Source organism: Rana temporaria, chromosome 8 (assembly GCF_905171775.1).
Source record: "Rana temporaria chromosome 8, aRanTem1.1, whole genome shotgun sequence".
NCBI classification, from domain to species: Eukaryota; Metazoa; Chordata; class Amphibia; order Anura; family Ranidae; genus Rana; species Rana temporaria.
The window spans coordinates 75,566,518-75,579,397 of record NC_053496.1 but is presented as its reverse complement, the minus strand read 5'-3'; the positions used below and the strand labels follow the sequence as shown (position 1 = coordinate 75,579,397).

The window sequence follows — 12,880 nt, the reverse complement described above, 5'->3', positions numbered from 1 at the left end:
AATGTGTTTTTAGTATTAAACTTTAATAACAGTATTCTATTCTATTCCATCCCAGAGCAGTAGGTCGTGGGCCACATCAGATGGCTCCGCGGGCCACATGTGGCCCCCGGCCACTGGTTGGGCACCCCTGCTTTAGCATATTGATCATTTCTTATAGCAACTAGTCTTTAGGGATTAAGTGACTCTTGAGTTATTACAGATCTCCTGTCATACTCTAGCCTTAAAATAGGCAGATTGAATTTCAGCCAAATGAATGCTGAATTAAAGTAGTTGTAAAGCCTTACATATACCCAGTGAAGTGGCTGGCCTCAGGTGATATACGGAGGTGAAACAAATCTTCCTACATCAGTTGTACCTGTTTATCTGCAGTCTTCTCTACATCTGTTCAAAGTGCATAATTTATCATTTATAAGAGTTCAGAGTGTCAGAGAGCTGAAGTTACACTCTACAGAGCTCAGTGAGGGGAGCTCTGAGGGCTGATTGGAGGCAAGGGACACCCCCCCCCCCTTCACACAACACACGGGAACAGAGCTGAGGCTGTCATTTAGCTGGAGGTCCCTCCCCTGTCACCTTTTTTCTCTTGGTATCAGGAAAACCTGTCAGAAGTGATTTATGCTGATAGCAGAGGAACAAAGCAGCAGACAGAAATGACACTCAGTGCTCTTACATAGAAGGGGAGGTTAAAAAAAGACGCAAGTCCATCAAGTGTAACCTCTTAATTGAGAAGTACACATTATAGAAGGATATACTTTGTTCATATTTCATGTCTGAGTTTTAAAACCACTTTAACTGAAAATTGGGCAGAGGATGGGCCTGCAAGCACCATCTAGCGCAACAACATTTAAATTGAACTGAGCCAGGTGGAAAATGACCAGCTAAATACTGACTGCAGCTTATCAGATGAGGCATTTTTTCTCCGTCTCTTGCAAGCAAAGCAGCTAAAATTCGAACCAACTATGCCCAAGGAGAGGAGCGGGTGCCTGATTTTGACAGGTACCTGCTCCCACCTCCGCTCCGACCACCTAAGAAAATTGGAATTAGAAGTCCCCCCCCCTCATGATGTCTTCTGGAACACATTCTGGGATCATTCGGCTGGCTTCTGTCGGAGCTTCTGCTGTTGGAAAACCAGCAACCGACCATCTCCAGATCAGCGCTCTCAGCCAATGGCATGGAGCACTGATCGGAGTGTTCTGGCAGGGGGCTGTCCCCCTGTCAGAACACAACAGCTTAGCGGGGGAGAGCACTGCATTAACCTCACATGGTTAGTACAGCGCCTCCGACTGAAGCTGACCGTTTTTTTTATGCAACCCTCAAGAGTTACACGAAAAATAACTGTAGTGTGTACCCGGCTTAAGCCGTGGGAATGTGCTAAGTGCTATAGCCCACAGCATCCTTTAAGAAATACTCTTTGAGATTTCAGTTTACAGTTGTCACTGTACTACTTTGTTTCCTGTGGTGGTTTAGTGGTCAACAATTCTGCCTTGCAATTCTGGGGTTCTTGTTTTGACTCCCAGCCAAACCACTCACTACAAGACAGTTTACATGTTTTCCCTCTGCTGGTGTGGGTCTCTTCCCAGACTCTAAAGACCTGCCATTTAATTGGCTCCTGTCTAAATTGGTCCTAATATGCGTGTGTATGTATACGTTTGAGATAAAGACCTGGGATTGTAAACTCCTTGAGGGCAGTTTGTTGATATGAATGTACAGTATATACAGTGCTGCATTAATTGTCAGTGATATATAAATGCCTATATTAAATAATAATGAATGCTACACTACAATGCTACAATTTAATATTTTAAAATTATTCTTGCCATTATGTGTGAATACCCAATGCATATTTAAAGAAAGTGTATAGTTAAAGTTTAGTACTATTTTAAACTGTCAAAAAAATTGTACAAATTATCTCCTCTTGTGCAAATCTATGAATGACATAAAAGACACATATTGTCCTAAAATTAAGTTTAAGTTAGAAAGATCAGCATATGGATTTATTGGATTTTAGAAGTAAAAAAACTGTTATTACACACTATACAACTTTTTGTAAAATACGGATCTGAATCGGCCCTGGATGGTCCAGATTCAATAAATCTCAGATAAATTTTGATTTTCCGAATTTTGCTGTATGTTTGGGTTTTCATTGTAGAAGTTTATATTTTATACACATGCTTTGTATATGATAATGTAAACTGACTTTACAGACCTGTTACTATTTTTAAAGGTGCTGGAGGAAATCTGTCAAAAAAATAACTGGGGTCAGCCAGTATACCAACTGCACTCTGCAATCGGTCAAGACCAGAGACAACTGTTTCTATATAAAATCACCATTCCCCTCCTTGCTAGTCAGAACCCTGCTATGTAAGTGTTTATATTACTTTGGACATTCTTTTGTGCTCAGGTGTTTACAGATGTAGTATTTAGGCAGGCTGCAACAGTTGTATTCTGTTATATAATGTTTTTATATGACCTTTTTGCAAAATATGTGTTTTGATATTTATTTTACATTAGAAGTGATAAATTATGCATAGATCTAAAGGACAAATATTTCTAGAAATAATTGTCAGCAAATCAGATTACTATTAAACTGAGAAAATGATTGGATCATATTAACAATGCTATTAAAAATCGAATCTAATAAGTGCAGCACTTAATTATGGTACAAATGTGATATCCCAATTAAGTGTTACATTTTGTTTTTTAATAAAAGTACAAAAAATATAAACAATAAATGTCTAATGCCCTGTACACACAATTAGAATTTCCGACGCGATAAAATCTGATGGAATTTTCAGTCAGAATTCCGTTCAAGCTGTCTTCCATACACACTGTCAGACCAAATTCCAAACGTCCAAAACGTGGTGACGTAAAACACTATGACGAGCCGAGAAAAATTAAGTTCAATGCTTCCGAGCATGTGTCGACTTGATTCTGAGCATGCGTTATTTTAACCCATTGGAGTTCCACACAGACAATCGGAATTTCTGATTTCCATAGGAAAAAAATAAAACATGTTCTATTTCTAAACTCTAACAGAAAAAAGTCTGATGGGGTCCCCACACGGTCGGAATATCCGTCAGACTTTTTTCATCGAAAATTCTGATCGTGTGTACAAGGCATAATAGAATGAAAGTCTGAATAATAATAATGTGAATACAAACATAAAAGTAAAAATAACTATAGAAGTGTCCACCAAGTATGAGAAGCTTCTTCCAGTGTTTGGACTCGATGACCAAATTCCACCAGGTTTTATGAGATGATTCAATACAAGTGAGCCTCCACCACAGTATGCACTCACCAGAAGTAAAACATATAAAGGCTTCAATATAAATTCCTTAGTTGGCTCTCATTGCTTCATTTAGTTTGTAGCATGGAACCATTATCACAGGAATCGGCAAACTGCATCTAAAAAGCTCACCACCAGGGGCCCAAAAAGTGCCTATATTGTGTTGTAGTTTATTCTAAAAGGATTTTACATAGAAAAACTGCTGCAGCAGAATAAAACAGTAAAAACAAACTGGCCAGACTTACAGGTGCTCTGAGCACCTGGACGCGGTGGCGTGATATGAGCACATAGGACCCTCCCAACGTGTTTCATGCACACTCACGTTCTGAAGGGATACATATCATTAACCACTTCCATACCAGGTACTTACGCAGCTTCCCGCCCAAGCCAATTTTCAGCTTTCAGCACTGTCGCACTTTGAATGGCAATTGCGCGGTCATGCTACACTGTACCCAAACAAAATTGGCGTCCTTTTTTCCCCACAAATAGAGCTTTCTTTTGGTGGTATTCGATCACCTCTGCGATTTTTTTTTTTTGCGCAACAACTAAAAAAAGGCTGAAAATTTGGAAAAAAAATTACGTTTTTATTTTTTTCTGTTAATTTTTTTGTAAATAAGTTTTCTCTTTCAATTACGGGCACTGATATGGTGGCACTAATGGGCACCGATGAGATGGCACTGATGGACATCGATGAGGTAGTACTGACGGGCACAGATGAGGTGGCACTGATTGGCGGCGCTGGTATGCGACACTGATGGGCACACATAGGCGGCACTGATGGGCACACATAGGCGGCACTGATGGGCACACATAGGCGGCACTGATGGGCACACATAGGCGGCACTGATGGGCACACATAGGCGGCACTGATGGGCACTCATGGGCGGCACTGGGCACTCATAGGCGGCACAGATGGGCACTCATGGGCGGCACTGATGGATACTTATGGGTGGCACAGATGGGCACTGATAGGTGGGCACTGGGCATGGATGGGCACTGTGGGGTGGCACTGGGGTGGCACTGATGGACACTGGGGTGGCAGCACTGATTTTTGCCAGGTTGCCAGTCAGTGCCCATTTGTGGGCACTGACTGGCATCTTTTTTTTTTTCTTTATGCTTTTTTTTTTCTGTCATTTTTTTTTTTTTTTTTTCTGTCATTTTTTTTTTTTTGCCCACCCTGGTGCTCCAGGGTGGGCATCCCTGGTGGTCCAGTGTGGCGATCCGAGGGGGGGCTGCGCTGATAAACAATCAGCGCTAACCCCCCCTGTCAGGAGAGCCGCCGATCGGCTATCCTCTACTCGCGTCTGTCAGACGCGAGTGAGGAAGAGCCATCGGCGGCTCTTCCTGTTTACATCGTGATCAGCCGTGGTTGGACACGGCTGATCACGTGGTAAAGAGTCTCCGCCGGAGGCTCTTTACCGAGATCGGAGATGCAGGGTGTCAGACTGACACCCCGCATCACCGATCGCCGCGATGCGCGCCCCCACGGGCGCGCGCGGCATGAAATCCTGCAGGACGTTCTAGAACGTCCTGTCAGGATTTCATAACCACTTCCCGGACGTAAATCGGCCATAGGCCGGGCGGGAAGTGGTTAAAGGGGTTGTAAAGGTAAAAAATGTTTTCCCTAAATAGCTTCCTTTACTTTAGTGCAGTCCTCCTTCACTTACCTCATCCTTCGATTTTGCTTTTAAATGTCCTTGTTTCTTCTGAGAAATCCTCACTTCCTGTTCTTCTGTCTGTAACTCCACACAGTAATGCAAGGCTTTCTCCCTGGTGTGGAGAAAGCATCTTGAGGGGGGAGGGGGTGAGCAGGCAAGTCAGGACACTCTCTACTTTGCAGATAGAGAAAGGAGCTGTGTGTTAGTGGGCATCCTGACACTCCTGCTTGCCCCCTCAGGAGGCTTTCTCCACACCAGGGAGAAAGCCTTGCATTGCTGCGTGTAGTTACAGACAGAAGAACAATAAGTGAGGATTTCTCAGAAGAAACAAGGACATTTAAAAGCAAAATCGAAGGATGAGGTAAGTGAAGGAGGACTGCACTAAGGTAAAGGAAGCTATTTAGGGATTTTTTTTTTACCTTTACAACCCCTTTAAGCACTGCACTTTTATTGATTGGATTTGTTTATATGGTTTGTATGGCCACCTTGCGTGCTAGCAGCTACACTGTTGAAGGAGCTCACTATTTTATACATTTTTTGGTAGTTCTATTAGAAATGTTGACCTGTAAGGCCTAGCATGTACTTGTTATTTGTATTTCTGCTTAGAAACACTCCATGTAAAAATAGAAATTAAAATAAAAAATATATAATTCGTTTTATTCAAGTAAAATGTACCCACTGTTGCAAACTATAGTTTACTATAGTTTACTAGTAGAAGCAGGGATTGTCATTGTTTATATTATTCTACAACTACCATTTGAACAGATCTTCAGATATTGCTGGTCACAGGCCTGATAAATGGATGCAAACTATGACACATGAGCAAGACTGACAGACACCTAAAATGACAGACATATTTGAGTGAATTAAATGGAAAATTGGGTGCTATCTGCAGTTTAATAGGCCCAGGTCAGGACAAGCCTAAGCCAACTGACTTTAGGGCAACCCAGGGGTGGACAGTGCCTATGTAGAAGAGGTGGCACTTCATTTGACCTGGGAGTTGTAAGGGTGACACCATAGGCACGTTGTTTAAATTGTAATCGAAAGTCTTTTAAAAATATAAGATATGCACACAGAAGAAGTAAACACTGTTATCTATGTAAATTTATGTTTAAAAAAAAAAATTTTGGTTCTGTGTCATATATTGTAATAATAAATGTACTTGAGGCAACCATATCTACGCATATCTTAAAATATAACTAAAGGCAAAACTTTTTTGTTAGTTTTGAGTTGAGTGCAGTTTTTATTACTGTCTGTGCCCCCGTTAAGGAGATTCACCCTCTCTATTTGTCCTGTTTACCAATATCACTGAAAGTTAAAGTAAAAGTCCCAAATTTTGAGTTGTCCCAGAAAAGTAAAAGAGGAAACATTTTCTTATGGGGACACTAGTTAACCTAGGGAGCCCCAAATGGATTCTTCTAATTTGCAGGGATTTCCTCTCACTTCCTGTTTGGCTTTGTGACAGGAAGTGAAGAAAAATCACGCAATAGGAAACAGATAGCGAAAAAGTTATAACCCTCCCTTGCTATATCCAAAAAAAAAAAAAAAAAATTGCCTACAGTTTTAATTTAAGCTAGCCGTATACGTTAAGAATTCTTCCATAAACAGTGTGGATGGAGGAATCTTCCCTACTGATCATTCTAATTTGAGAGCTGCTGCTCCCTTGGCTTACAGAATACCTGAGCAGTTACTGCATCTGATTGGCTGCATCCACAGTTCATTTGAAATTTTCCTGCCCAGCTAATTTGAATTTCATATTGAAGTCTGTTAAGCCAGGTGGTACCAACAGGGACACCCATGGCTAAAATTTTGTCCGGCTCAGCAAGATTCAGAATCCACCAACATTCAAGCCAGCATTGCACAGGCTCTGTGTATGGGCGTAGAGAAGGAAGAAGCGGTAATTGGGTGATGGAAAGTGTCACATACACTGCAAAGGCCAGGAAAACACTGCAATAATAATCCAATAAATTAGCTAGTTATTTCTAACCTTTTTATAGTCTTTTGGTAGACATAGTACAATTTAGGCCAACTGTAACATTTAAATATTGTTATATTGCTGTTATAGCCACCCATTTACTCCTCCAAAGCTTTGTATATCTGTGGATGAAGCAAAAAACTATGCAGCTGAGTATACACTTCAGACCTTAGGAATCCCAACAGAGAGTGCTGAGCCACCAGCAGCCTTTGCAGGTAATTCCAATATGTGTACCAATCTTTCATCATGTTCATCTTTTCACTATAGTACATGCCCAGCGGGCATCCCTCCTCGTTCACCCTTCATAGGCTATAATTATTGTTGTCCACAGAGAAAAATGGGGTCTGTAATTGCTGACTAGTATTTTCAACAAAAAGTCAGCAATGACAGCTTCTATGTTTCTCCCTTAAAAGTTTTCTTTTAATGAAACTCTTGTCTTTATAAAAAAAAGTTAAGCTCAAAGGAAGCTTAACACGCTGGTTGTAAGAGTGTTGTTCTGATGGATTCAAGGGGTACGTCTGTTTTTTAGAGTAAGTTTATCGTAACAGTTAAAGAGTTAGTGAATGACCAACCAGAATCCAAGCTGGTACTAATCTATATGGTTTATGGCACAGACACCTGAAATAGAGCAGATATACAAAATGAAGAAGATGGCATTGCATCAGATGTGTTGGCCAGCAAGTATAAAATGAATTAGTAAAAACTAAGGAACAGGTACAGTGAGCATCTTTATGTGTCCTATATTAACCACTTGCTTACTGGGCACAAAAATGTAAGCTTCCGGCACTGCGTCGCTTTAACTGACATTTGCGCGTTCGTGCGACGTGGCTTCCAAACAAAATTGACGTCCTTTTTTCCCCACAAATAGAGCTTTCTTTTGGTGGTATTTGATCACCTCTGCAGTTTATATTTTTTGCGCTATAAACAAAAAAATAGAGACAATTTTGAAAAAAAAAACATAATATTTTTTACTTTTTGCTATAATAAATATCCCAATTTAAAAAAAAAAAACTATTTTTTTTCTCAGTTTAGGCCGATACGTATTCTTCTACGTATTTTTATTAAAAAAAAAAATTGCAATAAGCGCCTACAAAATAGGGGACAGTATTATGATTTTTTTTTATTATTTTTTTTTTACTAGTAATGGCGGCGATCTGCGATTTTTATTGGGACTGTGACATTACGGCGGACATATCGGACACTTTTGACACATTTTTGGGACCATTCACATTTATACAGCAAACACTGTTATAAAAATGCATTGATTACACTATAAATGTGACTGGCAGTGAAGGGGTTAACACTAGGGGGCAAGGAAGGGGTTAAATGTGTAAACTGGGAGTTTTTCTATCTGTGTGTGGGGGGGAGGACTGACTGGGGGAGGTGACCGATGCTGTGTCCCTATGTACAAGGGACACAGCATCGGTCTCCTCTCCCTGACAGAACGTGGATCTGTGTGTTTACACACACAGATCCACGTCCTTGTCTGTGTATCCGCTGATCGCGGGTGCCTGGCGGACATCGCGGCCACCAGGCACGCGCATTGGCACTTCAGTGATGCCACGGGCGCGCGCGCCCCCCCAGTGGCCCGAGGACGTCCATAGACGTCCTCCCGGTAATTGAGAGCCACCTTGTGGCCGTCTTTTGTCAATTGCCTGGGCGTAAAGTGGTTAACAAGTGAACAAACAAATATTTATTTATTTTAACCACGAAAAAAAGATAAGAATGACAATTTTAATCCACAGAAGGTAGTGATAATAAATGGTCCCAAGTCATAGGGGCACCTCTTCCGGGAACGCTTGGCAAATTCAGGTTTACATAAACGGGAAGTAATACAGTTGTGAAACCCTGACACAGCACGATTACTTTTTCCGGTCAAACTGTTCAGAAAGTCATTATTTATGCTCAGATGCTGCTTGTTTACCAGGACAGCCATTTGCATGGACCTTGCTACATGAGACCCTTGGGATCACACCTCTTCTTCTATTTTAGGTGTCCCTTTTTACTGGAGGTGAACGGCAGGCAGTAACACCCCAAATATTACTTTGGGATTGGTCTGTTTGATTCTTAAATGGGTTGCCTCTCCTTTTTATCCATGGGCCTCTTGTAGCAAGATTGACGTGGGTTGAGATACCAGCTGGATCTATGTTAAGCGCACAGGAGCATATCTACCTCATCTGTTTTTAACTACATGGTTTTGTTTAAGTTGTTTCATAATTACAAGAAAAGTTTTCTAATATAACCATCTACCCCTGAAGAAGAATACGATTAAAATGTTGAAACGCGTTGGCATTTTTCCTTTCTTATACCCTTTAGACAGTTAAAAAAATTGTTATTCCTACTTTCATATTCACACTGTTATGCATACGCTGAGTTTTTATGATGTTTATATGTTTTCTGTCTTTTGTTCTATATCAATCCAAGTTAATAATATAACTATGGCTAACACATAGTCCTTGATCTATAATACCAATCCATTCATTTTTTTTATGTTTTGCTTAATTTCAATTTTAGGATATGCCATAGCTAGCTCGCCAGCTGCAGTAGCTGCTGCCACCCAACTAAAACAAGCAGTCGCCTTGGGGCAAGACCTTGCCGCTTATGCCACCTACGAAGCCTATCCAGCTTTTGCAGTAGCAACTCGAGGAGATGCATATGGAGCATTCTAAGGATTATATCACCTTCAGTTAAAACATCCTGTATGTGGTGAATGTGAATGGAATCTGGGGTTTCCTTTATATGTGACGTCCAATGGGACTCTAATCCACTGTGACAGAATGGAAAATACTTAGTTGGATACTTAGTGTAGTTTTATAGGCATAAGGTTTTATTTTCTTTAGTATTACTGCAGTTTATATTTAATGGTCCTCAGCTTCAAGTTTGTTTATGGTGTTTACACTTTTTATGCACTAGTTAGTAGTGAAGTAACGAAAAAAGTTAAGCCTTTTTAAATTCTTTTAGAGGACTTTAAACTCTGGATCAAATGTATTGTTGAGGGAATGCGTTTTTTTTACCATAGGTAAATAAGTATTCTTGCATTTTTTCCATTTTATTATTTTTTCCTGTATGGAACGATCTGGATAAATCATGAGCATTTCCAGAAGTCAGTACAGAGGCCTAAGAGGCCAAATTATGATAGATTTGTGTTTTATCTTTACAGATTAAGCTTTAAGCTTAAATGACATGGCAGTGCAGATTTTAGGACTCAATGGGTTTTGTATGGAGGAGTCTGCAGTGAGTCAGATAGATAAACTGCTCATTGCTCATTTCTGTTCTGCCATTTTTGCTGCTGGTCCACATTTTTTTGTGCTTAGAGCACTGAGAGTGCTAGCTCTCTGGATATCATGCTAGTCCAGTGGCTTCAGTAATTTTGGTCACTGACCTAAAACAACCATGCATTTCAGAGGCTCTGACTTATTTGGCTGTATACTTGTTCTGGATAAATAAGAATGTATAGTAGCCAGTCACAGTCTGACAACTAGTATTTTAAGGAGTTTAGTGTTTCTCCTGATGCAAGTTTCCTTTAAGTCCTATACTGCTCACTTACCGGTCCCAATGTCCTCCTGCTTCCTTGAATTTGAACTTGTATAATTCTTATTATTCGGACAGGATGTGTTAAGTTTTATTGTATGCTGCTGTTTACTGTTGACATTTTTATGTTTGCATGTTAGATTATATGAATTCTACATAACTTATAGGGAAATCGAAAGTATCTATGTGACAATTCAAATGAAAATTGTGATTTTTTTATTTTTTTTTGCCAGACCAGCAAGCATGGTTTGGATCAAACAAGTAGGGCTGGCCATACTTTAACTGATATTATTCTTCGAAAAATGAGCATCTTTATCAATAGATGGGTGACACAGAGGTTACTGACTGACATTAAGCAATCACCTACAGTGGTAGAGAGTCCAATGCAGACATCTGCCAATCTGGACCCAGCATACCCTTGTTAACTTTGTCTATCTGTCACCCCACCCCCTGCAAACAAATTACTCTCTGCTACTTCATTTAAAGGACAGAGTAATTAATATAGAACTAATTTAGACATAATTAACTAGTAGAGGGGCAGGAAAAGACCTATTGATTTGAGCATATGGATTTAAAAAGTCTATAAACATGTAATTGGTTGGTCTCTCTTCTTCCAATCGCAAAGCTTGCATGACCTTTGTAAGGTGGTCTACACATGTTAAGCTAATGGCAAAAAAAGAGTAAAGTCAGCAGTATTAAAAATGAATGTGCACATGGAGCACTTATGTTTGTACAGATGATACTTCTGTTTGTAAAGAACTGTCACTGTGAATTAAAAAAAAAAAGTATTTCATATAACTTGGTAATGATGAAATCTATATATAGCTGCCATCATAATACTATAGAATCGTTCCAAATAAAACTCCTTTTATATCTTTAATTTGACATAATAGGAACAGAAAACGTTTACATGGTGCGACTCACTGATTCTGTTGGCTGCAAACGGGGGCACCAAAATCTACTACTGAAATATTTTTAAACAGATATTTAGGGTAAGCCTTGGATCTAAGAGTAATGCCTTGTACACATGATCGGAATTTCTGATGAATAAAGTCAGACAGAATTTTTTCATCGGATATTCGATGTTAGCCCCATCTGACTTTTTTCCGTCGGAGTTTAGAAATAGAACATGTTTTATTTTTTTCCGATGAAAAAAAATCCTATCGGAGATTCTGATAGTCTGTGTGGCACTCTGACGGAGGAAAAAAACATGCATGCTCAGAATCAAGTCGACGCATGCTTGGAAGCATTTATCTTTTTCTCGGCTCATCGTAGTGTTTTACGTCACCACGTTTTGGATGGTCGGAATTCGGTCTGACGGTGTGTATGCAAGACAGCTTGAACAGAATTCCAATGGAAAATTCCATCGGATTTTATCCCATCGGAAATTCCGATCGTGTGTACAGGGCATTAGAGGTAAGAAGCCCTGTCAGTCATCTAAATTCAAGTCAACAGCACACACAGTCTCCCATCTCCTAAGTACCCATAGCAGTATCAAACACAAACCCCAGTAGTTATTTATATTCTTTTCAACTACAGGGATCTGTTATGCTGTTGCTTTCATATATACTCAGGGGTGTGTTATCAACACGAGGTCAGACACATGAGCAGAAAATCTAAAGTCAGACTGTAGGTGGCCTCTCATCTCTAAAATAGGGCAAGCCCTGAGCAAATTTCAACTGGTTCCTGATAAACCAGCTAAAATCTGATACATGGGTGGTCCCGCTGGCCCCGCTCTGTTCTACTGTTCCTGCTGGAGCCTGCTGAAAATTTTTCAGAAGCTATAATGGCTGCATATAATCACATGTTTACCATGGGTACAGTTTGTTGTTGTTTTTTTGTGTGCAGCCTGCAAGCTGGTTTTCTTGTAGGTATACCAGGTTCTTCCAACAACCTGAAGATTTTGTTATCCAAAGTTCTATTCAGGGCAGCAAATGGTGTTCTTCCTATCTACTAGCCAGTGGCCAACCTCAGATTTCTGTATATCGGACATGTGGATGAACTGCAAATTATGGTGCCATGGTATCTTGATGGTAGCTAACATTTACCTTTTTTTACAAGTTGAAGTCGTATTTTGGTATCCTGTTTTGACGCTTCTTGTAGAAAGGCATTTTTAAAATGTTTGTTATTGTAAAAAAGAAAACTGTTCTGCAAATGATGATACAATTGGAACTCAATGTAATAAGTAAAATACATATGTAAATACTGGTTGAGAATACTGAAATTACTGAAAATACTGAGATGCTAATTACAACCAATAAACTTGTGCATACCATCTTTATGTGTTTGTATTGACTATGAATACTTCACAACATTCACTAACACCAATTGAGGTTCCTGTATTGCAAACACACAAAGAACCAGTCATTTATTTACCCATTTCAGATAACTGGATCCTGCCATATAGCTGCTTAACCTATTTTCTACCTTGGT

At 39.9% G+C, this 12,880-nt stretch overlaps 1 protein-coding gene across 2 annotated transcripts in view; it reads left to right on the top strand.

Moving 5' to 3' along the window:
* The window catches only part of A1CF (APOBEC1 complementation factor), an 80,919-nt gene extending 69,641 nt beyond the window's left edge, over nucleotides 1-11,278 (top strand). For both annotated transcript variants that reach the window (XM_040362063.1, XM_040362062.1), the window contains exons 10-12: nucleotides 2,222-2,358; nucleotides 7,007-7,131; nucleotides 9,431-11,278. In XM_040362063.1, coding sequence (XP_040217997.1) covers nucleotides 2,222-2,358; nucleotides 7,007-7,131; nucleotides 9,431-9,585 — 417 coding nt within the window. In that variant the 3' untranslated portion in view covers nucleotides 9,586-11,278. The remainder of the gene's footprint in view (nucleotides 1-2,221; nucleotides 2,359-7,006; nucleotides 7,132-9,430) is intronic.
* The last annotated feature ends 1,602 nt before the right edge of the window (nucleotides 11,279-12,880 follow it).